This window comes from Lynx rufus, unplaced genomic scaffold, assembly GCF_022079265.1.
Source record: "Lynx rufus isolate CCGP_SWC_20201006 ecotype Redwood Valley unplaced genomic scaffold, mLynRuf1.p SCAF_10, whole genome shotgun sequence".
Taxonomy (NCBI): Eukaryota; Metazoa; Chordata; class Mammalia; order Carnivora; family Felidae; genus Lynx; species Lynx rufus.
Genome location: NW_025814824.1, coordinates 44059941 through 44083703, shown reverse-complemented (window position 1 = coordinate 44083703; position 23763 = coordinate 44059941). Strand labels below are relative to the sequence as shown.

Below are 23763 nucleotides of genomic sequence, written 5' to 3'. Positions count from 1 at the left end.
CCTGTTGACTGGCAGCCTTACCAATAATATAAATAGTCAGTTAACACACATGTTATATGTCATTTGTGTATATAATAAAGTAAGCTAGAGAAAAGAAATGTTATTAAGGAGGCACCTGGCTGGCTCAGTCAGAAGAGCATGAGACTCTTGATCTCAGGGTCCTGAGTTTGAGCGCCATGCTGGGGGTAGAGATTACTTAAATTTAAAAAACTGTTATGGGCGCCTGGGTGGCTCAGTCGGTTGAGCGTCCGGCTTCGGCTCAGGTCATGATCTCACAGTTCGTGAGTTCGAGCCCCGCATCAGGCTCTGTGCTGACAGCTCAGAGCCTGGAGCCTGCTTCAGATTCTATGTCTCCCTCTCTCTCTGACCCTCCCCTGTTCATGCTCTGTCTGTCTCTGTCTCAAAAATAAATAAACATTTAAAAAAAAACAATTAAAAAAAATAAAAAACTGTTATTAATAAAATCAGAAAGTACTATGATAGTTTTGTTTGGTGACACATGAGAGCTACCGTGTGGTGAACACAGCATAAGGTATAGATAAGTTGAATCACTATGTTGTACACCTAAAACTAATGTAACATCGTGTATCAACTACACGCAAATTTAAAAAAAATTAATAAAAAAAGGAAAAAAAGAAAATCATAAGAAAGAAAATACATTTACAGTACTGTAACTACTGAAAAAAAATTGGCATGTAAGTAGACCCGTGCAGTTCAAACCCATGTTGTTCAGGTGTTAACTGTAGTGCCTTCCGCTTTCTACCACTTGTTACACTGCCACTCAAACTTTGCAATTTAACAAAAGAACCAAACTTCTCTAAATATCCCTAGTTAGAATGATTAAGTTGTCGATTTTTTACTGGCCCCCTCAGAAAGCATTATGGTGCCATGAAATGGGAACTAAGAAAACTGATTAAACCAAGATACCTGTCCCAACAAGCTAAGTGACTCCATATCAGGTACCAACTGGAAAGACTGTACAAGATAATATTTAATGAAAGAGTAACTTAAAATTCTGGTTTGGAAGTCTCCAAAAGTATCAAATGATATCATCAAAAACTCTACAAAGACACATAAATCACTGTAAATTCAGCAAACAGGGCTTTAGCCATCTGAAATGCAACTGAAAAGATATATATGGAAAAGGGATCTAAAGTTTCTTCCCCAACTATTAGAATCTTTATGCCAGTTACTCAGAATTACTAGATTTTTTTTTCCATTAAAGGGGATCATTTTAAAAGAATAAGGAGAGTATCTATTACTATTTTTAAAATTATAATTATTCCTGGTGACATGGTTTCGTATCACATTTTCTTAATTTTTTCATAAACGAAATCTATTTATATTCTATAAGTTTTAGGAAAAAATACAAGAAGAAATAAAATAAGGTAGCTTTATAAACAGGATTATAACTTATAGCTCTACACTGACTTTCAATGATTTATACATGGTTCTGTTTTTATGGGGTAATTTTTAGTGCAAGAATTTAGCAGATCAGTTTTAGCAAGCAAAAACCATCTCAACAGCTAGAACATTGAAATATTTAATCCCCATAAAACTATTGGATACAATGGTGCTACAAACAAACCTCAAAATCAGAATTATAGCAAGGCACAGTACATTTTCAAATAAAATAACAAATATGCTTTGCAAAATGATCGTAAAATGTTAGTTGGATATTTTCAGTGGTACATATATGATTACACTTATCTGAAGGAGAAAAAGGCAAGAAAACTAGCATTGTTTTCCACCTGTAACAACACTTTAAATACAACAAAAAGTCTCTCCCCCACCCTTGCATGTCAGCAAAGTTTAACCTAATAAATGGGAAATTACCTGAAGTGGTTAACATTCAAGGGTAGAATTAACGCACACGTGTATCCATAGCTTCACGTCATATAAGTCTGTCTGCACCCCACACCATGACAGCCAAGGACAAATGCAGCACCAAGAAACAGCACAGAGCAAAAAGCAGAGCGACAAAGAGCAGAAAAAAGGAAACTTCAGTCATTGAGACAAGTTCATCAGATGAAGCATAGGAATTAGACTTAGGATTCATTTTAAAGAAAAGCTTGAGATATTAACAATAACAACAACAACAAAAAAGAAAAACAACACAAAAAGAAGGATGTGCAACACACATATATTTGCTCAATGTGCTACTTGAATTGCGCTTATTTCCAGCTTCAGAGGACAGAGGTTATGCCCAGGGCTTTGTTTGTAAAAGTAGTTTCAGATATTTCTCAGATTTTAAAAATTGTCATTTAAAATAATGACTATGTAAAGAGAATACTTTTTCTCATGGTATGACTTATTTTCTTCCCTATTTACTATGTATAATTTCAAATTGTCAATAAATACTTTCCACATAATGAGAAAAAGTATCTGCAAGTTGTGTCACCTAACATTCAAGTCCCTCAGTTCACAATTTCTACAGTTACAGCATATACTTTCCCAAATCAAGGATGAAGAAATACAAAGCAGCACTGTGCTAGAGCCTTCTGCACAGCACTTCGAAGAGAATACTATACTACAGGAAATAAAAAGAAGCGATCTGCAATCAGAGGACTAATTTCTTCCCTTATTTCTAGAGTATTTTTAAAGTACTCATATTGCACAAACTCAAGAAAGGAGGGAAAAGCTTTTCAAAAAGGGAAAGACTTAACAAGAGAGTAAGTGAAGGGTTAGTAAAATCCAGATTTTAGTACCTGTGCTAAAGTGATTATCAGTGGAATCAAGCCTGATTAAATCTCTGACGAAGACTGTGTGCTCCCCATTGTTAGCATCATTAGAACTATCCACGCTACCGTGGCTCACCGTGTCCCCATCACTTCCACCTGTCGCATTCTGAGGAGCTAAAGATAAGGACAATAGCAGTTCAATAACTCATGCACTGATAATCTCTGAAACTAAACATGAATGCCCCACAATTCATTTACAGTTGCAGAACACTTTCTAAATTTGTGGGGGGGGGGAAATAATAATGTAACCTCTACCTTTAGTTGCATGTGAAAATATCAACCAGAATTTCATTTACATTTCCTACTTCATACTCTTAAAAACTCATATGCCTATAAAGCTTATGGTTCAGCAAGAGAGTATCTTTCCAATCACACGTATTACCTGATATTGAAGAGACCTGTGACTTTTGCACAGTCTTTTTAAGCGGCTGCCTAAATTGTGCCAAGCCACGTACCACATTCCGTACCTTCATCCATAAGAAGATACCACTGCGGGTACTGCTAGGCCACGGGCTCTCCAAAACTACCTAAAGGTAAAACAAAGGTTAAAAATAATTATTAGGAACACTTGATTTATTAAACAGATACATACATATATAATATATACATAAATAACTATAGCCCAAACCTCTATAAAAGAAATTTCATGAATAATAAAAGGTACAAAAATGTATCAGTCTTAATTAAGCAGCGTATGTTGTCTAATGTCAGTCCTACTTACCTTATTATAATAACCATAAGTAATAGCATTTGGCTTTATCTTAGCAGTTTTCATTTCAAATAAGACTCTCACTGCTAAAACAGGATGAGCCCAAAGTCCACAAAGCTGCATTACTACTCGATAGCACACCTAACAGAAAATAACATCAAAGCATTAGTAGTTGGCATATCAGTCTATCTATGACTTGCAGAAGATTTTTAAATTACTCAATTCTTCTTAACAGTCATTAAGCACTACTTTACCCTTTTTTCTGAGTCTCAGTAAATTGTTTCTGAAGCCTACTCATTAATGAAAGTACCAGTGTTATTAACTATTTCACATAAGATCTAGAAGATCGTTTCAGTAACGAAGTTTACGCAAAGAGAATGACTACTAGTCCCCATAATTTGAGAAGGAATGCATTTTTAAAATCTAATATGATTAAAATAACTCTCTCACAAATCATGTTTTATATTCTGTGCTAAAGGAATTAAAGACAACACCCCCAGAATGCCTACATAACAACAACAACAAAAGATCTGTAAACCCATGTCTTGGAAAAGTAAGAGAAGAAACTTTAAGACACTGTAATCTGATTAGCAAAGGCTTTTCTGAGAATGTGTGTTTACTGAGGAGGGCTTGTTCTGATCACAAGAGGACCAGTGAATTGGAAATTCCTAAAAGTTAGAATCTCACATATTAGAAGACTACAAGAGAAACCATGAAAAATGAAACGGGGATCTCAAAGGTTCCTGGCAAAGAGGTGAGCCAGTTTACAGAAACAGGGACAGCGCAGCCACAAACTATGTTACAGCTTAGTCTGAGAATAAGGAACTATACATACAGAAGATACTCTTCTTGGTACTTTAGGACAGAGTTGGTAAACAACTACGAGTACCATCAAGCCAAGTTGCTCTCTCAACTAGCGGGGAAAGTAAAACGATTTCAGAAAGGATATTTTAGTTAAGAGAACAGAACAAATGAAATAGACATGAAAAGGCAAGGATCAGAAAGATGAATACTTGAAGCTAAAAATGGAGAGTATAATTTAGAAGCAGAAGGAGGTCAGGAACTGTCACTCTAGGTTAAAGAAGTGTTAGGGAACTGGGAATCAAGGACAACTGAAGGAAGTAGGTAAGATGTGTGAAGGGAAGAAAAAGAATGGGGTACAAGAGGGTTCTTCAAATATCTGAAGAGTAAACAGTTTGAAATTTTTCCAAAAAAGCCACAGGGAAGGAGTAAACCATTTGTATAATTTCAAAAAAAAAAAAATAATAAGGAGGTGGAACTGAGCTCAACAAAACACATACACATTTCCTAATAATTAGACTAAATTCAAATATAGGCAGGATCCCATATGTTACAGACTTTATACAGAGCATCTCAGCTTCAGATTCAAGTTGTACTAAAATGTCTTAAAATCCTATCAATTCTTAAGATTCTGTGAGCCATAAAGTAGTAAGTCACTTTCTATGTCAAATTGGTTTTCTACAACCATTCTAGACAATGAATTTATTCTGAAGTCTGGAAAGTATTCCCCAACCTTCCAGTTTTACCTGCATAAGAGATAAGAGCCAGGGACCAAACTAAAGAAACAGTAATAATACAGAGACACAATTTTTCCAATGCAGTATGTTGTTGCCTGTAACATATCTTTTCGATACCTGTAATAGATAAAAGATAACCACGCACTCTTTGCTACTCCTCCCACCGAGAGGTCTATGTCCCTACCCTTGAACTGAGGGAGAAGAGCTTCTGAGACTACATGACCAATAGAATATGACTAAAGGGACACTGTACTAGTTTCCTGGCTTAAGTCTTAAGAAACTGCCAGTTTCCACTTCCTCTCTCTTGAAACAAATGCTCTTCCAGCTCTAAGCTATCATGAAAAAAGCCCAAGTACCACAGAGGGAGGTCCTGAGCCTACAGAGAGGGAGAGGGGTCCACCTGAGCCCAGCGTCACAATCACTCTTGCCAAGGCACCTGGCTGGTATCTGAGTTCAGCTGTCTTGGTCCCTCCAGACCAGATCAACTAGCAACTATTATCAAGTGATCCCAGTTAATGCAATGAGGAGCATTGAAAAATCACCCAGAATCCTTTCTGGATTCTCAGCAAAAAAAAAAAAAAATAAATGAATAAATAAATAAATAATAATAATAATAATAATAATAATTAATGAAATCACTGGTTTAAGCCACTAAGTTCTGGGAGGGTTTGTTACTCAGCAATGTACTACAATATCGGGTGAACAGACTGATAAGACAGTGTAGGAATATGTTTGACACAAATATTTTATTTTCATTAAAAATTCTAGGGGTGCCTGGGTGGTTCAGTCAGTTAAGTGTCTGACTCTTGACTTCAGCTCAGGTCATGATCTCGCAGTTTGTGGGTTCAGGTCCCACCTCGGGCTCTGTGCTGGCAGTGCAGAGCCTGCTTAGGATTCTGTCTCCCTCTCTCTCTGTCACTCCCCTGACTTCAGCTTAGGTCATGATCTCACAGCTTGTGAGTTTGAGCCCCGCATCGGACTCTGTGCTGACAGCTTGGAGCCTGGAGCCTGCTTCAGATTCTGTGTCTCCCTCTCTCTCACCCCTCACTGCTAGTGCTCCGTCTCTCTCTCTCTCTCTCTCTCTCTCTCTCTCTCTCTCTCAAAAATAAGGAAACATTAAAATTTTTTTTATTCTGTAAATAGTATTAAAAGCAAAATGCATTACACACTGTAATTTCGTCTATGTGGCATGTGCTATTTCTTGATCTTCTAAGAGTTTTATTTTAAAATCCAAACATAACATGTAGCACACAAAGCCGTCAAATTAAAACATAAAGTATATGAATGAGACAGTGGGTTCTAATGAAATAGACCTAAAACTCAAAACTACTTAACTGGGCAGTCTTATGTATAAGTTTGTCATTTCATTTAAGTTTCAAATTACTCTCTTTATAAAATGTAGCTAATATATAAATTGCCTCACAGAGTTGCTGGGAATACCAAAGGAAAAAATGTATATGACAATACTGTGAAAACTTTAAATATGCTATTCCATGTATAATCAATAAACAGATAAAATGTATGAAATATACCTAGCAAATATATATTCTTAAGTTTTAAAATAAACATTTCTTTCTTCTAGTTGTGGAGAGGTAATGACTTCAGGGCACTAAAAAAAATCTGTCAATGTAACTTGTTAGAAGTAGGAATACAACAAATTAAGCTCCAAATTTTAAACTTCTTACCACAGTGTTTATTAGGGAAATCAATTTAAAAAAATTTTTAGTCTACTAGTCATAATTGTTGCATGTCAGAAAACAAGAGAAGATAATTATTTGTACCAAAGACTACCAGTGAACTTTAATACCTATAGAGGAAAATACTTTTCAGGCAATTTATGATATGTGTTATGAACTTGTAATTTATCAAGTACTATACTTTGAATTTAGAGTGCAGTAACAATTCAGAGAGCATACTTTAAAACACTTTAAAAATATTTGGTCTTTCACAAGTTAAAACACATCTTAAAACACATTTTAGATAGAAAACTCTATTAGAACAAATTTTTTAAAACACTAAAGTGCATAAAGTACGAAACACTCTGATCAAGCACTTTTAATTTCCAAAGTTTTATTAACGGATGAAAGAAAATGTAACCAAACGTGAGAATGGATACTTTATTATTTGTTTTATAATTTTTATTTTAAAAGGTTTTATAACATATACTTGATAGAGAAAAATGAGTTTTAGTGTACCCACAAGCATTATCAAATCTTCATATTATACATGCTATATTCATTTAAGATCTTTTTTATTTTTAAGAAGAAAAGCTATAGAATTATTGCTGAAGCCTATGATGCACCTTCTCTTCAATCCCATTTCTCTTCTATCCCCCTGTGCTCTTTCCCCTCAGATACCCATTACTCTGAATTTTTATTTCAACTTTGCTTTAAATCCTAATCTGGTTCTAAATATCACTTACAGTTATTTTAACACCAAATGTTATTTTTAGAGGGAAAAACAGCAAAGAAAAAGGCTAAATAAGTGATTTAGTTTCTTCAACCATTAACTGGATAATATCACGACCTATCTCTTAGGATGGCTCTGAAGCTTTAGAGAGATGGTGTCTATAAAACCTTTAGCATATCATTCACTCAGTGCTTAGACTATAAGCCAGGCACTATTCTAGGCACAATCTGTCCATTAATTGATTTAGCCCTCAAGTTAACCTTATAAGGATGGTACCAACTATAATTGTCTACATCAGTGGGGCAATTTGGACCTCCAGGAAACATCTGGCAATGTCTGCAGACATTCTGATTGCCACATAGGAGAAGGGAGGGTGCTACTGGTAACCAGTATGCAGAGGCCAGGGATGCTGGTAAACATCTTGCAATGCACACAACAGGCCCACAATAAATAATCATGTGGACCAAAATGTCAACAGTGCCACATTTTCAGATACATAATGTGAAACAACAGGTTATATAACTCATCCTAGGACATAGAGCCTAAGTGGACAGCCACTTACTGAAAGTCTATTTTGTATTTACTTTCTAATAAAGTTATACTAAGAATAAAATGAAGTCAATATTAATTTCTATTTATAAGGTGCAACCAACCTGACTTAACTAAGGCAGTCTCTGCTTCATTCCAAACCAATAATTTTTAAACAAATGTACTTAAAAATAAATAAGTACTAGCTCTATGAAACAAATAACTTTACCTTTGTTGCTTAATGAAAATACTTGAGAGCACTTTAAAGTGGCCAAGACCTAGTTTTCTTAAATATACAAAAATGTCTTAGTAATCATGACTCAGTTTATTATACTTGCCTCATCTAGTGGATCCACATCTGTTTTCCTCATCTTAATAAGTACATCATATGCCTGCTGAAGTGCTCTGACCTTAGGATGAGAAACTCTAACATAGGCTGGGAGACAAATAAACCATAAGCTGTAACAATGACTGAAGAGACACTTGGCCCATTGTGGTGGATTTGTGTAACATCTCTTCGCCAACTTATGAGCCGTTTTTATCTCCTAGAAAGAGAATAAATAAAACATTATGGTATTTGGGGCACCTGGCTGGCTCAGTCGGTAGGGCATGCGACTCCTGATCTCTGAGTCATGGGTTCGAGCCCCATCTTGGGAGTAGGGATTACTTACCAAAAAAGCTTACAAGAAAACCCAGTATGGTATTTATTAAAATCCATTAAGGTGGGGAGAAAAGTGAGAAGAGAAGAATGTAATGTAAAACTGGACTCTAAAATCAAGCATTTCACCGTTTTACTTTCATGAGTGGCTTCCTACTTAGTATAACATGGTTCCTCAACATTCGTCTATAGAAGCATTTTATATTTCACAGTAACTATTTGCTGGCAAGCAAGACTTTCCTAATAGACTAGAAATCCCTTAAAATCAGGGATCATTCATATTTTTATAATATAATGGCTAGTTAGTTGCCCTTCACATAGAAGGCACTCCTATGTTTAATGAAAGAGATTTAACCATTCAGAGCTTGTAGGTTCATCAATGGCATTCTTAAAAAGTGACAGTCTTTCTACCTTTCTCCCAACTAAAATGTTTGACAAATAACTCAGTCTATTTCCTACCAAGATTTCCTTCTACCCTCCCTCACCACAGTCTTTAATTCTTTCATTGACTGATTCCTTAAAAAGACATATGCCATTGCAGGCAACATAGTCTGACAAGATCACAGACCTTCCTACCCAACAGTCTGATAGTGATGTTTTCTTACTTCTGATTTTCATTCTGATTTAGGTGGAAAAGAGTAGGCATCAAAACCACCTGCTGAGCTTTAATCTAACTATATACTCCGAGAAACTACAGAGCCTTCCAGGTATATCAGACGACCACTGTGTGCCTTGCACTAAAAACCCCTCTCCTGTGGTTTGTTCTAAACAAAAATGCCTGGTGCATTAATTTTTTTATAAGCTCTATTTCTATTAGGCTTGAAGATATATTTAAAAATAAAGTCCCTTGTTTTTCTACAATAGGAAGGTCTTTCTTTTCCAGCTAGCCTTGGGGACAAAAATTCTGGTAAAAATGAGATTTAAAGATTTAGTAACCAAATGCTCCCATTTTAAAAACTGGCTTTTATTAAGCTGATAAAAGCAAATAACAACAACAACAACAACTTCCCTTCAGACATTGAGAGAAATGTGTATTGTATGATATTAAGGAACACCTCAGGTTACCTCTAGGATTTGGGGGGTTGTATATGAATTGGTAAAACCTGAACTAAAAACTTCATTCTCAAGTTTTCCATGTTTTGTAGACCACAACGTCAATAGATGTTTCATTTTAACTCACACCTAATCACAGAATGACTCTTTCCACCTAAATCAGATATGGTATTAAAGCAAGATGTCTAGCTTGCTCTAAATTAGCTCCCTTTCACTCCCTTTAAATGTAGTATTTGGCATAAAGTATATTTACATTAACCACAAGAGATCTGAAAGTTGAAATTACACTGAGATACCACTTCACACACTAGGATGGCTATAAAGAAAAGACAGATAATAACAAGAATTGACAAGGATGTGGCACAACTGGAACCCATATACACTGCTGGGAGGAATTTAAAATGGTATATCCATTTTGGAAAACAGTCCGACAGTAAGGTTATACATAGAGTTACCATATGACACAGCAATTCTACTTCTAGGCATTTACCCAAGAGAAATGAAAACACATATCCTCACAAACACACACAAATGTTCACAGCAACACTATGCATAACAGCCATAAATAGGAACCACTCACATGTACAAGAGTGAATAAAATGTGCTACGTATCCATACAATGGAATATTCAGCAATAAAAATAAATGAAGTACTAGCACATGCTGCAAAGTGGATGAGCCTTAAAAACATTACACTGTGTGAAAGAAGCCAGAAACAAAAGACTACATATTGTATAATAATTCCATTTATATGAAATGCCCAGAATAGGCAAGACTATAGGCACAGAAAATAGATCGGTGGTTGCCTAGGGCTGCGGGGAATGGATAGGAGGGTTAACAGGTAAGGGGCACAGGCTTTTCTTTTTGGGGCGATGAAAATGTTCTAGAATTGACTGTGGTGGTGGTTGCTCAACCCTGTGAGCACAGTAAAAGCCACTGAACATACTCTAAATGGGTGAATTGTGTGGTATGTGAATTATATCTCAATAAAGTTGTTTTTTAAAAAGTATATTTGGTTCCCAAGGATTCTCTTAAAGCATAAATATAAGCACTCAAAAACCTCAGCCACAATAGAAGTAGGGTTGCAAAACATCTAGTTGACTTCATTAACAATCATAGTGGGTCTTCAAATGTTTGCCATGTGTGATCATTTTAAACTATGAGCTGCATATCACATATACATATTTTACATTTTAAATTAACATGTATTAGATAAAGAATATCTGACCTGTTTAGTTCTCTTAGCCATGAGAGCTGGACTGTTTGTAATGCTATTCCCAGTAGGGTGTCTACTAAAACAAAATTTCAACTCCTGTGGTCTGTCAAAAAGCTTAAGGTCCAGTCTTGGAAAGTATTTGTAACTAAAATAAAAAGCAAAAATAGAGCTGCTGATATAAAATACATTAATTCTTCACATTATTCCAGAATTTAGATGAGTATTTCTAAATCTTAAATAGTACCCAATATTATTCACCACAATCCAGAGATAGAAAAATAATTATTTTTCAAAAATATAAGATGTAATAATAAGATACACAGACTACCTATGTGGAAACTTTGGCCTCCTCCCCACCCTATTCATTATTTTCAACCAATCCCTAGACAACAGAAAACCCTGATCTCTTACTTGACAGAGGTTAATAACTTTCAACAGAATCCATGTGTTTAATTATAATTCATATTAAAAGTAACATTTAGTATACCTGGCAATTTTGTTTTCCTTCACAAAAGTATCTTGGCATGGGTATTTACGAGAAAAAAATCCGTAAGATTTTTATTTTAGGGACATACCAGAATTCCACCATTCTTTATTGTTGGACATTTTTAGGTTATTTCTGAACTTTTGCAATTAATATTTGTGTATTTATACCTTTGTATTTTTGCTATGGTCAATGTTTATCAATAAAATTAAAATTATTATAGTCACTATCAAATTATTTCAAGAAAGGTTATATATAGTTCCATACAGTCTTACACTTTAAATAGTAGCACAACCTATTCTCAATCTGACAGGTTAAAAATGCTTCTACTCACCATTTTGGTTTGCATTTCTTTCAATACTAGAGAAGCTTAATATATTTTCACATTGATTATTGGCATTTCTTCTTGGAAATTGCCTACCTATTGCCTTTGGCCAATTTTCTTCTGGGAGATATTGCCCTTCCCTATTTGATTCACCTTGTTTGTCAATACATGGATTCCAATGTATAGTGATTAAAACAAAGGAAAAAAAATTCTATAATTAACATGCAACCAAAGTAGTACTTCTTCATTAAGCCACTAAATTCCAGATATGTACTCTTCATTCTTATGCAGTCCTGGTAAGATATTAATTCCATATTTTTGGAAGACAATTATTTTATACTCCGTTTGCCTCAGATATTCTTTTAGGAATGCAGCCTAAGGAAAAAACTATGTATATACATAAGGATATAGATAAAGAACCAGGAAAAAAAAAATCCACAAGAGACTAGTTAAACAAATCACAATAAATGCATGCAATATGGTCATTCAAAATGATATGGCACAAAAATATTTGTTAGCATGGAAAAATGTCCAGACCACTAAAGGCAGACACAAGTTACAAAGAATATGTACAATATGAACTCATATTTGTTTTAATATAGTAAATGCAAATTTATGCACAAAAACAGGAAAGATATACATACAGTTGTTAAGAGACATTAAGCATGGTGCTTAAATGATATGCTAGCTTTCTTTTTTGGTTTGATAATTCTAAGTTTGTTAAACTGTGTATTATCATAATTATAACAACAAATAACAAATATATTTTAATTTCTTAAAAGGTTCCCATCCAAATCCTATTCTTCAAGTTGTTTTTTGTTTTGTTTTTGTTTTTGTTTTTTGTAGTTAATACAGGGTTATATCAGTTTCAGGCATATAATATAATGATTTAACACTGCCATATATCATCCAGTGCTCATCACGACAAGTGCAGTCTTTAATCCCCATCACCTGTTTTAATAAATAATGATTCCTGGCCCTCTACTTTTAAGTTTTCTCTGTATCTTACTAATGCATAAGAATTTCAGTCTTTACATTGATAAAAAAAAAAACCCCAAACATAGGAGAAACCTCACAAAAGTAAATTTATTCTTCTCCAGAAATGAAATTTTTGAAGACACATTTGGCTTCCCTTCTAAAAAGTCTGTCCAATTCTTAAATTACAATACCCATAACATCTTCATGTAATATTCATATCCGTTAGTTCAGTGAATAAATTATTTTTTGAAAATGACTCTCACAAATGACTAATATACATATCTACTAACAGTCACAAAAGATCAAAATAAATTATTAAAACTGAACACAAAGAGCATTAAAAAAAATTCTTGCTACCTGTACTTCGGTGACAGATCCTTTCCATCATCAGGAGGTGGCTCTGGTGGCATTATGAATACAGTGTGCTCACTTTTCTGTGAATCATCTAGCTCTATCAATTTGGTATCTTCAGCTAAATCAAAATCAACCTGAAAATAATTATTTTCTCCAATTAATCTGCATTCAAGCAATATCTAGTTCTGAAATTTTGAAACTCAAGAAAATATACCTTATCTGTTTTCTCTGTGCCTTTATCAGGAAACAACTACAAAAGAAGAAAAGAATTCTTGGTGAAAATGTTTATTGGGAATATATTAGAGATGGTCTTAAATTCTTACATAAAAAAACTTCTTTTTTAATACTGGACAGATAGGGGCACCTGGATGGCTCAGTCAGTTAAACGTCCGTCTTCAGCTCAGGTCATGATCTCACAGTACGTGAGTTCAAGTCCTGCGTCAGGCTCTGTGCTGACAGCTCAAAGCCTGGAGCCTGCTTCAGATTCTGTGTCTCCCTCTCTCTCTGCCCCTCCCCTACTTGTGCTCTACCTCTCTCTCTCTCTCTCTCTCTCTCAAAAATAAATGTTAAAAGAATTTTTTAAAAAAATACTGGACAGACAGAAGACACTTCACAATATATTTAGGGGGCCCTATACTATCAGGTTAACATATGATATTTTTCTATTAGGATAGAAACAATTTATTTTGAATAGTTTTTCCATAAATCCTTCTTCACAAGCAAAAAAAGGCCAATCACAGGGGGAATCTGGCTTCTCAAATCAAAAATTTCATTGTTATTAAAATCCCTGCATTAGAGATTGATATAATCTAAGCTTCCCTCTAACTTGATGATGTTAGACTACCCATTCTATACGTAAACAAAAACATTGAATAGTTTTAATCTTATCCACAGAGTTTCAGATCACATTGATAGAATGGGAAAAAAAACATTCAAGTCCTCTAAGGAGACTACAAAAAGTGTAATATCATATATAATACTCTACCTTTTTTAGATACATTCTCAAATTTTTTCATGATATACGGTTTACATATAAAATCAGCCCCAAGATCCACTTAGCAAAAACAAAAATCTGGTTAAAAATGAGAGGAAAAAAATGGGAGTCATCACTGTGAAGAATCAACTTGAATCTCCTTAGGATGGGTAAGTAAAACTTTGATATTTAACATATTTCAAATATGCTTCCTTAAAACAAAAAACATATATTTAGCAAAAGAATCTGCAACAACTTTATTAAAACAAAAAAAAACACAAGATTTACATTACCCTAAACTTTCTTAATGAACTACTAAATCTTATATCCCACTTAGATAAATAAAAATGTAAGATTTAGGAGGTTCAGTGAAATGTTCTTAGTACTTACTAGTTATAAAACCAAAGTGAGATTCAAGAAGAATTAGCTATGTCTGGTGGAAACTAAATATCACAAAGGAAAATTATTCTTAATATTAAGCCTAGAATTGGACACCTGCACACAATTGCACATGTGCGCGTGCACACACACACACACACACACACCTCTAGAATATCTCCCTCAGATCATTTGAGCTAATAATAATGATGATGATTATACAGGCATCCAAACTGTTTTTCTTTTAACACTTATATACAGGAAAAACTTTTACCTTTTCTATGCAGTCATCAAAAAATGCCAATCCAGTATCTTTATCACTTACAAAACTACATTCTTCAATGAAACGAATAAAAATCTGTGTTTTGGATAAGTTGGTGTAGAATTTTGTATAGGCACGATCTCGACTTTTTAAAAATCCTGAAAAAATCAAAGCCACAATTAAATTCAAAACTTAAAGTGGAACTAGATGTCACACAAAATATTATTTTAAACTTGTACATATATCCATGTTTATAGAAGCTTTTAGTAACCATATTCTAGTAACTGTAGCTCTTTCTGCCTAATTCAACCATAAAACACTTAAGTATCATTAATCTTTTCACTGAAATCTGAATCTGCTATAAGGAATCTTTAGCCCTACAGCTCTCAAATAGAAATTTCTCTCATACTCTGCATAGTCTTGAGTGACAAAGGTCAAATGTCCTTCCTCTGCAATGCCACCAAACAACTCCTGTAACAGCCTGTAAACATTTCTGCTCAGTGACAGTATAGTCATCTACTGACTTCAGGGACACTCTCTTTCATTCACTGAGGACTAGGGCACCTAATTCCAAGTCTTCTCTTCTCTAGCTCCTACCATGATCATTCTTCAACATCCATAAGTACAAACCATCCAACACTTTAATGAGTTCTTAATGCCTTAAATTTCAATGATCTATGTTCGATACCCCTCAGTCACCAACTTCCACACAGTCATGCACTCCTGGGACTTTTCTTGCTAACATTCAAAACAGCTGACTCCCAAATCTAATTTACACATATATATTACTCTCTGCCCATTACCGTTGTCTGATTTCCTTATTTAAGTACTCCTACCAAGCATGGGAGGCAGGAGGAAAGGCTGTTCAAGTCTACAATCATTCATATCCTCTTCCATTCTACCTATACCCTCCTGTCTTCACTTCTCTCCTTACTCAACATTGATTCCATGTCTACCATTTCAATTACTTTCTTATCAACACTCTCAATTCTGTTGTCCTTTTGTCTTTTTTGTTAAACTCATCTAGTATCACTTAGCCCTGGAAGAATGAATTGCCTGCTTTCTCTGGATCTACAACAATGTAACTGAGCACAAATTAAAAGGAGGAGGGGGGAATTCTACAACTAGGCTGATCAGAACCACTTATACTTTCATCTGTGACTACCAACCCTTCTAAATTTCTGGAATCAACTTAATTTCCCTTTACCCATCTTTTCTACAACTATTTCCAATTTTTTAATTCTCTCCTATCATGTTCCCTCCTCCATTATACCTTATATATACCTTATATCACAGAGAAAATGAAAATCATTAAGAGAATTACTATTATCTCACTACAAAATCTATGACTTTCTGCAGCTACCATTTACTCCTCCCCCCCCTTTTTTTTTTTTTTTACAATGAATATGTCCCTCTTACCTAAGGCCAAACCCACCATATGAGCCTGAGGTTCCAGTCCTTCAGTGTTCTCAGGACAATTTCCCCTCTGTATTAGCTATGTCAGCATACTCAAGGCTCTCTCACTTTAAAACAAAGTTTCCTTAACAAATAGATCCTTCCTCTTTCTGCTATTTCCCTTCTCAATAAAAGGCATGACCATCCATCTACTTGGTTGACAAAGACAAAAATCTCAAAGTTGCTCTTGACACCTCCCTCTATCTTACATCCTATATTCAATCACCAAGTTCTATTCAATCTACCTCCACCCCCCCCCCAAAAAAAATCACTCCTCACTCTTCTATTCACACTACCCTCAAGTAAACCAGGTCACTCCCACTGATCACTTGGAGCAATGTGATAACCAACTAACTAGCAGATCCATACTTTGGATGTCTCCAATTCAATCTCTGCATAGAAGTCAAAGGAAAAACAATTAAATACTGATCTTTTAAAAATGCAAATCTGGGGCATATGGGTGGCTCAGTAGGTTGAACGTCTGACTTCAGTTCAGGTCATGATCTCACGGATTGTGAGTTTGACACCTGCGTCAGGCTCTCTGCTGTCAGCACGGAGCCCTGCTTTGGGTCCTCTGTCTCCCCCTCTCTCTGAGCACATGTGCACTCTCTCTCTCCCTCCCTCTCTCTCTCAGCAATAAACCTTTAAAAAAATTAAAAATGCAAATCTTATCCTATTACCTACTTAAATAGCCTTCACTGGCTTCCAATTACTCTTAAGGACTGAAACCCTTCAATGGTCCTAAAAGATCCTACATGATTTGGCTCACACCCACCATTTTCAGGCATGATTTTTGAGCCACTTTTCCCCTCCAGCCTTTCTTTCTTTCTTTGATGCTTCAGGACATTCCACATGCTGTGGTCCTCACACCATCCCCTTGACATACTAATTAGTTGAGAAATGCTTAAATAAAATAGAAATAAATTAAATAAATTATTCTTGACAAGTAGTAACAAAAAGTCTTTTTTTTCTTCTAATGGATCTAGGCAACGATCAGCAAAAGCTATTAAAATAATTACATGAAAGGCTGATGGGAAAACTATAATGAATTAATGAAGCTGACAACATTTAAATACACTGATCAATCCTAGGAGCACTAAAAATGGGACAACCAGATATGCATGTGGGTTGTAATACGAAGTAGTGTTTTTGGCATTGCTTGTCAAGAAAATTGAACCTGAATCTAATCAAGCTCTAGAACAGCACTGTTTAATTCAGTAACCACTACCTACACGTGACAATTTAGCACTTGAAATGTGATTGACCCAAACTGAGATGTGCTGTAAACATAAAACACATGCTGACTTCAAAGCCTTGGTATAGGGGGGAAAATGTAAAATATATCATTACAATTTTTAAAATTTAATTACATGTTGAAATACCATTTTGGATATTTTAAGTTACAAAAATATATTATGAAAATTAATTTCCCCTATTACTTACTTTTTAACTATAGCTACTACAATTTTTTTTCTTTTTTTTTTTTGAGTGAGTGCACGGAAACAGGGGACAGGGGCAGAGAGACAATCTTAAGCAGGCTCCAGGCTCAGTGCAGAGCTCAGCTTGGGGCTCAATCCCATGACCTTGGGTTTATAACCTGACCTAAAATTAAATTGAGCCACCCAAATGCCACAGAAATTTAAAATTATATGTATGGTTCACATTATATATATATTTTTTAACATTTATTTATTTTTGAGAGACAGAGCATGAGCAGGGGAGGGGCAGAGAGAGGGAGACACAGAATCCAAACAGGTTCCAGGCTCTGAGCTGTCAGCACACAGCGCCAACTGCAAGATCAAGACCTGAGCCGAAATTGGATGCTTAACCAACTGAGCCACCCAGGAGCCTCTCACATTACATTTCTATTGGACAATGTATCTCTTAATCCAACCACAAGTTTACAGGAAATACAGATGATGGAAGACATGTTAAATAACACCATGCGGACACAATCAACCAAAAGCATATATAAATATAGGAAATTCTAAAGAATAACTAAAAGTTTATGAGTCCTATTTAGAATGATGTCCTATTTAGAATCTGGAAAGACAGGGGGAAAGGATGAAATAAAAATGGCAAAATGTTGATTGTGGCCACTGCTGAAGTTGGAAGATGGCTATACAAGAGTACATTATATTATTCTATTTTTATCTACGTTGAGAAAGTATCTCTAATAAAAAGTTAACCTAAAATCCACAGTTAATTCCTGTTCATTTTTCAAGCCCAAGCTTAATTGTTACTTCTTCGGGGAAACTTTCCCTGACTTAGCACTCTCACTATAACCAATATGTTCCTTCACATCACACTTAGTAAAATGTAATCAGTATTTGTGTTATAGTCTAATGGCTATAGCCCTCACGACACTAAATATTATCCTGTTGACAACAAAAGCCTTAGGCATCAGGCACTAACTAAATATCTTTCTAAATTCTATTAGTAAGGCCACCCTCCCACTGAGAGGAAGAGGGAGAGACAGGGAGGGAGGGAGGGAGAGGGGGAGAGAGAGAGGGGAAGGGAGGGAGAACATGAATGAATTAGTGGCCCACTACTGCCTATTACAAATTCCATATTCTTACTGGCATTTAAGACCATCCATAATCTGAGCTCTAATCTTATTTTTAGCCTTATCCTTCAAAATACCTCTAAAGCTCTTCACTTTGGTCAAACTGTACCAAATATGCTGTTATGGGCTAAACCCTATAATTCTTATATTGTACCCCCTCCAAATTCTTATGTTGAGGTCCTAATCCTCAGTATTTTTAAATGTTACTGTGTTTGTAAATAGGGTCTTTAAAGAAGTAATTAAGTCAAAATGAAGAAATTAGACATGGGCTCTAACCCAATGACTAATGTACTTATAAGAAGAGGAAATATAGACACAGATTCACCCAAAAGGAAGACCATGTGAAGACACAGGGAGAAGACGGCCATCTTTACAAGCCAAAGAGAGAGGCCTCAGAGAAAACCAATCCTGCCAACACACTGATCTTGGACTTTTAGCCCTTAGAATTGTGATAAAATAAACTTCTGTTTGTTTAAACCACCCAATCTATGGTACTTGGTTATGGCAGCCATGGCAAACTAATATACATGCCTGTTACATTTGTTCTTGAGGTTTCTTCCATTCTGTTATTACCATCAATGATACTAGCTGTTATCTTGAGTACTGTAATTTTTACTGGTTGCTTCACATACGTTTAATCTTCATAACCACGCATGAAGTAGGTATCATCCCCATTTTATTAATGAAAAAAACAGAACCTCAGAAAGGCTTAATAAAGGAGCATCTGGGTGGCTCAGTCAGTTAAGTGTCCGACTCTTGATTTCAGCTCAGGCCATGGTTTTGCAATTCATGGGATCGAGCCCCACATCAGGCTCAAGCCCCACATCAGGCTCTGTGCTGACAATGTGGAGCCTGCTTGGGATTCTCTCTCCTCTCTCTGCTTCTCCCCTGCTCTCATGTGCTCTCTCACTCTCTCAAAATAAAATAAACATTTAAAAAAAAAAAGGAAGGCTTAATTAATAGCAAAGTAGAAATTTTATTCCAATTTGACTTTTAATGAATATTGTTTTTTAGAAACCCTTTCCTGCTCATCTCCATTTATCTAAATTCTACTCATTCTTCTAAGTCATGCTCCTCCTCCATGAAGTCTTACAAAATATTCATCTGTAAGAATGTTCCCTTTTTATATATTTGGGAAATTCTCACTGAATTATTGTGTAAAATCTGTTCTCTTGAGTACATGTTCTATTTTTAAAAGTATTTTAGATTATTTTCCATTTACTATCCCATAGAGCTAGATTTAATATTCTTTATATCCCTACATTATAACTAGTCTGACTTGGTAAGTGGTGACTAAATATTTGAGAGGTTATCCTGAAGCAGAGATGATAAAAGACAAAAGATGAATGGAAAAATAGAGATTTTTTTTTAAAGTAATTGCTGAGCAGGGGCACCTGGGTGGCTCAGTCAGTTGAGCATCTGACTTTGGCTCAGGTCGTGATCCCACAGTTCATGGGTTCGAGCCCCACATCAGGCTCACTGCTGTCAGCACAGAGCCTGTTTCAGATCCTCTGTCTCCCTATCTCTCTACCCCTCCCCGTTCATGCTCGCTCACTCTCTCTCTCTCAAAAATAAACATTAAAAAAATAATAATAGTAATAATAAAAATAAAATAAAGTCACTGCTGGGTAAAAGTTCAAAAATATAAAATAACTTTCATATGAGTATTAACATATCTGTAAGGCTGCTACTACATTTAAGAGCAGTTGAATAACAAAAATCTTTACAATTCCCTAAAATAACAAATACTAAAACAAGAGGAGTATAGTATTTTCCCCTGAAGCAAGACTCTATTTTTCAAAAACTTTAAAAACTGGTGGCCTCATTATAAAAACTAATCGTTACGGGGCGCCTGGGTGGCTCAGTCGGTTATGCATCCGACTTCGGCTCAGGAAGTCACAGTCCTCGGCTCACAGTCCGTGAGTTCGAGCCCCACGTCGGGCTCTGTGCTGACAGCTCAGAGCCTGGTCCTGTTTCAAATTCTGTGTCTCCCTCTCTCTCTGCCCCTCCCCTGCTCATGCTCTGTCTCTCTCTGTCTCAAAAATAAATAAATGTTAAAAAAAAAATTTAAAAACTAATCGTTAGATAATACTGTAAACCCAAGAATATATAAATTGAAGAATTATGCAAGAGTGAGGAACCACCTAAACTAAATCATCAGGTTTGTTCGACTAAGATAACTGACTATATAGTAAACATAAGCAACATCTTTGACTTTTCATAATTAAAGATCTCCAGTTTCAGATTTCTCAGGGAAAAATGGGGGAAAAATTTAAAAGAAATTCTTCATAGAGCTAGATGACAAATACAAAGAAATTTATTGTATCTTAGTATACATTTCTAAGAACTTGCATCGTGAATATTTTGGCAAGCAATACCAAAAAAAAAATATTTTTCATTTCAATGAAAAGTAATTATATTTTCAATGCCACTCACCCTGTCTGTCAAACAATGAATCAACAGCTGTGGCTTTATTTGAAGGAGCCTCTGTAATCGGTCTGAGATATGTTCTATATCCTTTTAAAATGGATGCCATAAAACGCAAAAATGCCTCTTGAATTTCCATTTCAAGTTGCGTCATCTTTTTTTGCCAAGAGAAATCTGCTTCAATCGGAGTCATCTCAATTGCTGAACTTTCCTGAGTTTTTCGGTGAACTGACAAATGAAGAGAAAATAGCATTTTATATCTAATACAAGTACTGATTAAATAATTAAGAAAACCGTCAAAATAAAACTCATGACTCCCTGAAATTCCTCTCTCCATTCGTGTAAAGGATAGTTGGCAGGTGCTAACAGGGAGACTCAAGCAGACAGGACATAACATGCTCAAAAATCATGAACCAAAATATTAGTATCTTAGTACTGAAATTTTGTTTTGTAATGAGATTCCTTTTAAGCAGAGCAGAATTTTACTTAAATTTATGAATATTCTCATATATGTTCTTTCATTAAAAATACTCCTTTTTCCTCACATTCACCTGAAGATAGCTGGGGATACAACTTCTTTAAGGTACTAAGCAGATTTTTGCATGGCTTTTTGGGAAGCTGCTTCCAATTCATGTTCTTCTTTTCATCTGATCTATTAAATAAAAACATAATAAAATCTGTTATAATCTCTTTTTATTTAGCAAAATTCTTATATCAAACTAAAAAAGAAAATGGAAAGGATATTTTTGCTCAAATTACAATTGACACAGATGGTCTAAATAAGTGGTTTTAAAGGAAGCTCTTTGTTTTAAGTTTTTATTTATATCCTAGTTAGCTTCCACAATGTGGCCTCTTTTCTCTCTCTAGTTGTGCAGTTTGTTCTCTCAGTCCTCAGATCAATTTCCTGTGTGTGGAGAATGATTTGGTATTTATCTAGCTGTGTACAAGGGATGAGGCAACCACAGGGGCCCCCAATACTCTGCCATTTTAGCTTCTCCTCCCTCGCGGATATTTTCTTTACATTTCAACCAACCTTATGCAGATTTGGTGTCACCCTAATGCTCTAACACAGATTTTCAGAAAAGGCTGGAGTTATGAATTCAAGACTGAAGTCTTGCTTCAAAAGTTAAATTTTAGAATTATAATATTTTAAGGACAAACTTGATACCTCAAACTACCTATTACAAGCAAATCTCAACAAACATCAGAGAATAATATATAAAACATATTCTGACTACAATTCAACTAGTTAGCATTTAAGGAAAAAAACCTTGAAAGTTTAAAAGAACACTTTCTAATTTTTTTCATGTTTATTTATTTACTTATTTTGAGAGAGAGAAAGAGGGAACAACCAGGGGAAGGACAGAGGGAGAGGGAGAAGGAGAGGGAGAGGGGGAGAGGGGGAAGTGGGAGAGGGAGATGGGAGAGAGGGAGAGAGAGGGAGAGAGGGGGAGAGATGGGGAGAAAGGGAGAGAGAGGAAGGGAGACAGGGAGAGGGAGGGAGAGGGAGAGAAGAAGAGAAGGAGAGAGGGAGAATCCCAAGCAGGCTCCACACTGCTCACTCCCAAGAACCATGAGATCATGACCCTAAAATCAAGATTCAGACACCCAACCGACTGAGCCACTCAAGCACCCCCAAAAGAACACTTTTATTTTTTTTATTTTTTATTTTTAAAATTTTTTTTTTCAACGTTTATTTATTTTTGGGACAGAGAGAGACAGCATGAACGGGGGAGGGGCAGAGAGAGAGGGAGACACAGAATCGGAAACAGGCTCCAGGCTCTGAGCCATCAGCCCAGAGCCTGACGCGGGGCTCGAACTCACGGACCGCGAGATCGTGACCTGGCTGAAGTCAGACGCTTAACCGACTGCGCCACCCAGGCGCCCAAAAGAACACTTTTAAATAATGCAGGACTGAAGATATTTTAATAGAAATAAGAATCATTTAAAACTCCACAAAGATAAAAGGCTATACATCAATGAACAACAATGCAATTTATGAACAACAATGCAAACATTTTAAATTCTTAGAAAATTTAATCTGCTAGGATGTAAAAATATAAGATGATGTTTATTTCAGGAATGTAAGGATTCTTCATTATTGATTGATTTATAATGTAATTTACCACACAGAAAATAAAGGAGAAGCAATGCCTATCTCAATATTTATACAAAAGTGTTATAAAATTCAACACCTACTTAAAAGTTTTTTTTTTAATCATTATGTACAAGTGGAAGGTGTAAGTTCCTTCATTTATTATTAAGCTATCAAAACCCTAGAATGGGACTAGCAAACCTTTTCTATAAAAGGTCAGATATTAAATATTGTGTTTTGAGGACCACAGGGCCTCTGTCACAACTTCTCAAATGTATCATTACAGCATGAAAGCAGCCCCACAGAATATGTCAATGAGTGAATTTTGTAATTTTAGTTACACAAACAGGCCATGGGCCAGATGTCAATTCTTGCTTAAAGCAGTAATCATAATAATAACGAAGTGCTCAAAGCATTCCTTTTAAAATTAGGAAGGAGACAAGATACCAGCTATGACTACTTCTATTCAATACTACGTTAGGATCCTAGCCAGGGAATTAAGACAAATTTAAAAATATGTAAGGACTGGAGCGCCTAGATGGCTCAGTCTGTTAAGTGTCCGACTCTTGATTTCGGCTCAGGTCATGATCTCACGGTCATGAGATCCAGCCCAGC

General features: G+C 35.5%; 1 protein-coding gene across 1 annotated transcript in view; it reads right to left on the bottom strand.

Moving 5' to 3' along the window:
* DENND4C (DENN domain containing 4C) overlaps positions 1 to 23763 on the bottom strand; it is a 123102-nt gene that overhangs the window by 32577 nt on the left and 66762 nt on the right. Inside the window, exons 11-20 of the mRNA XM_047064862.1 lie at positions 21605 to 21705; positions 21063 to 21281; positions 14618 to 14763; positions 13207 to 13242; positions 12996 to 13126; positions 10864 to 10996; positions 8264 to 8470; positions 3463 to 3591; positions 3124 to 3268; positions 2709 to 2855 (exon numbers count right to left, since the gene is read on the bottom strand). Coding sequence (XP_046920818.1) covers positions 2709 to 2855; positions 3124 to 3268; positions 3463 to 3591; positions 8264 to 8470; positions 10864 to 10996; positions 12996 to 13126; positions 13207 to 13242; positions 14618 to 14763; positions 21063 to 21281; positions 21605 to 21705 — 1394 coding nt within the window. The remainder of the gene's footprint in view (positions 1 to 2708; positions 2856 to 3123; positions 3269 to 3462; positions 3592 to 8263; positions 8471 to 10863; positions 10997 to 12995; positions 13127 to 13206; positions 13243 to 14617; positions 14764 to 21062; positions 21282 to 21604; positions 21706 to 23763) is intronic.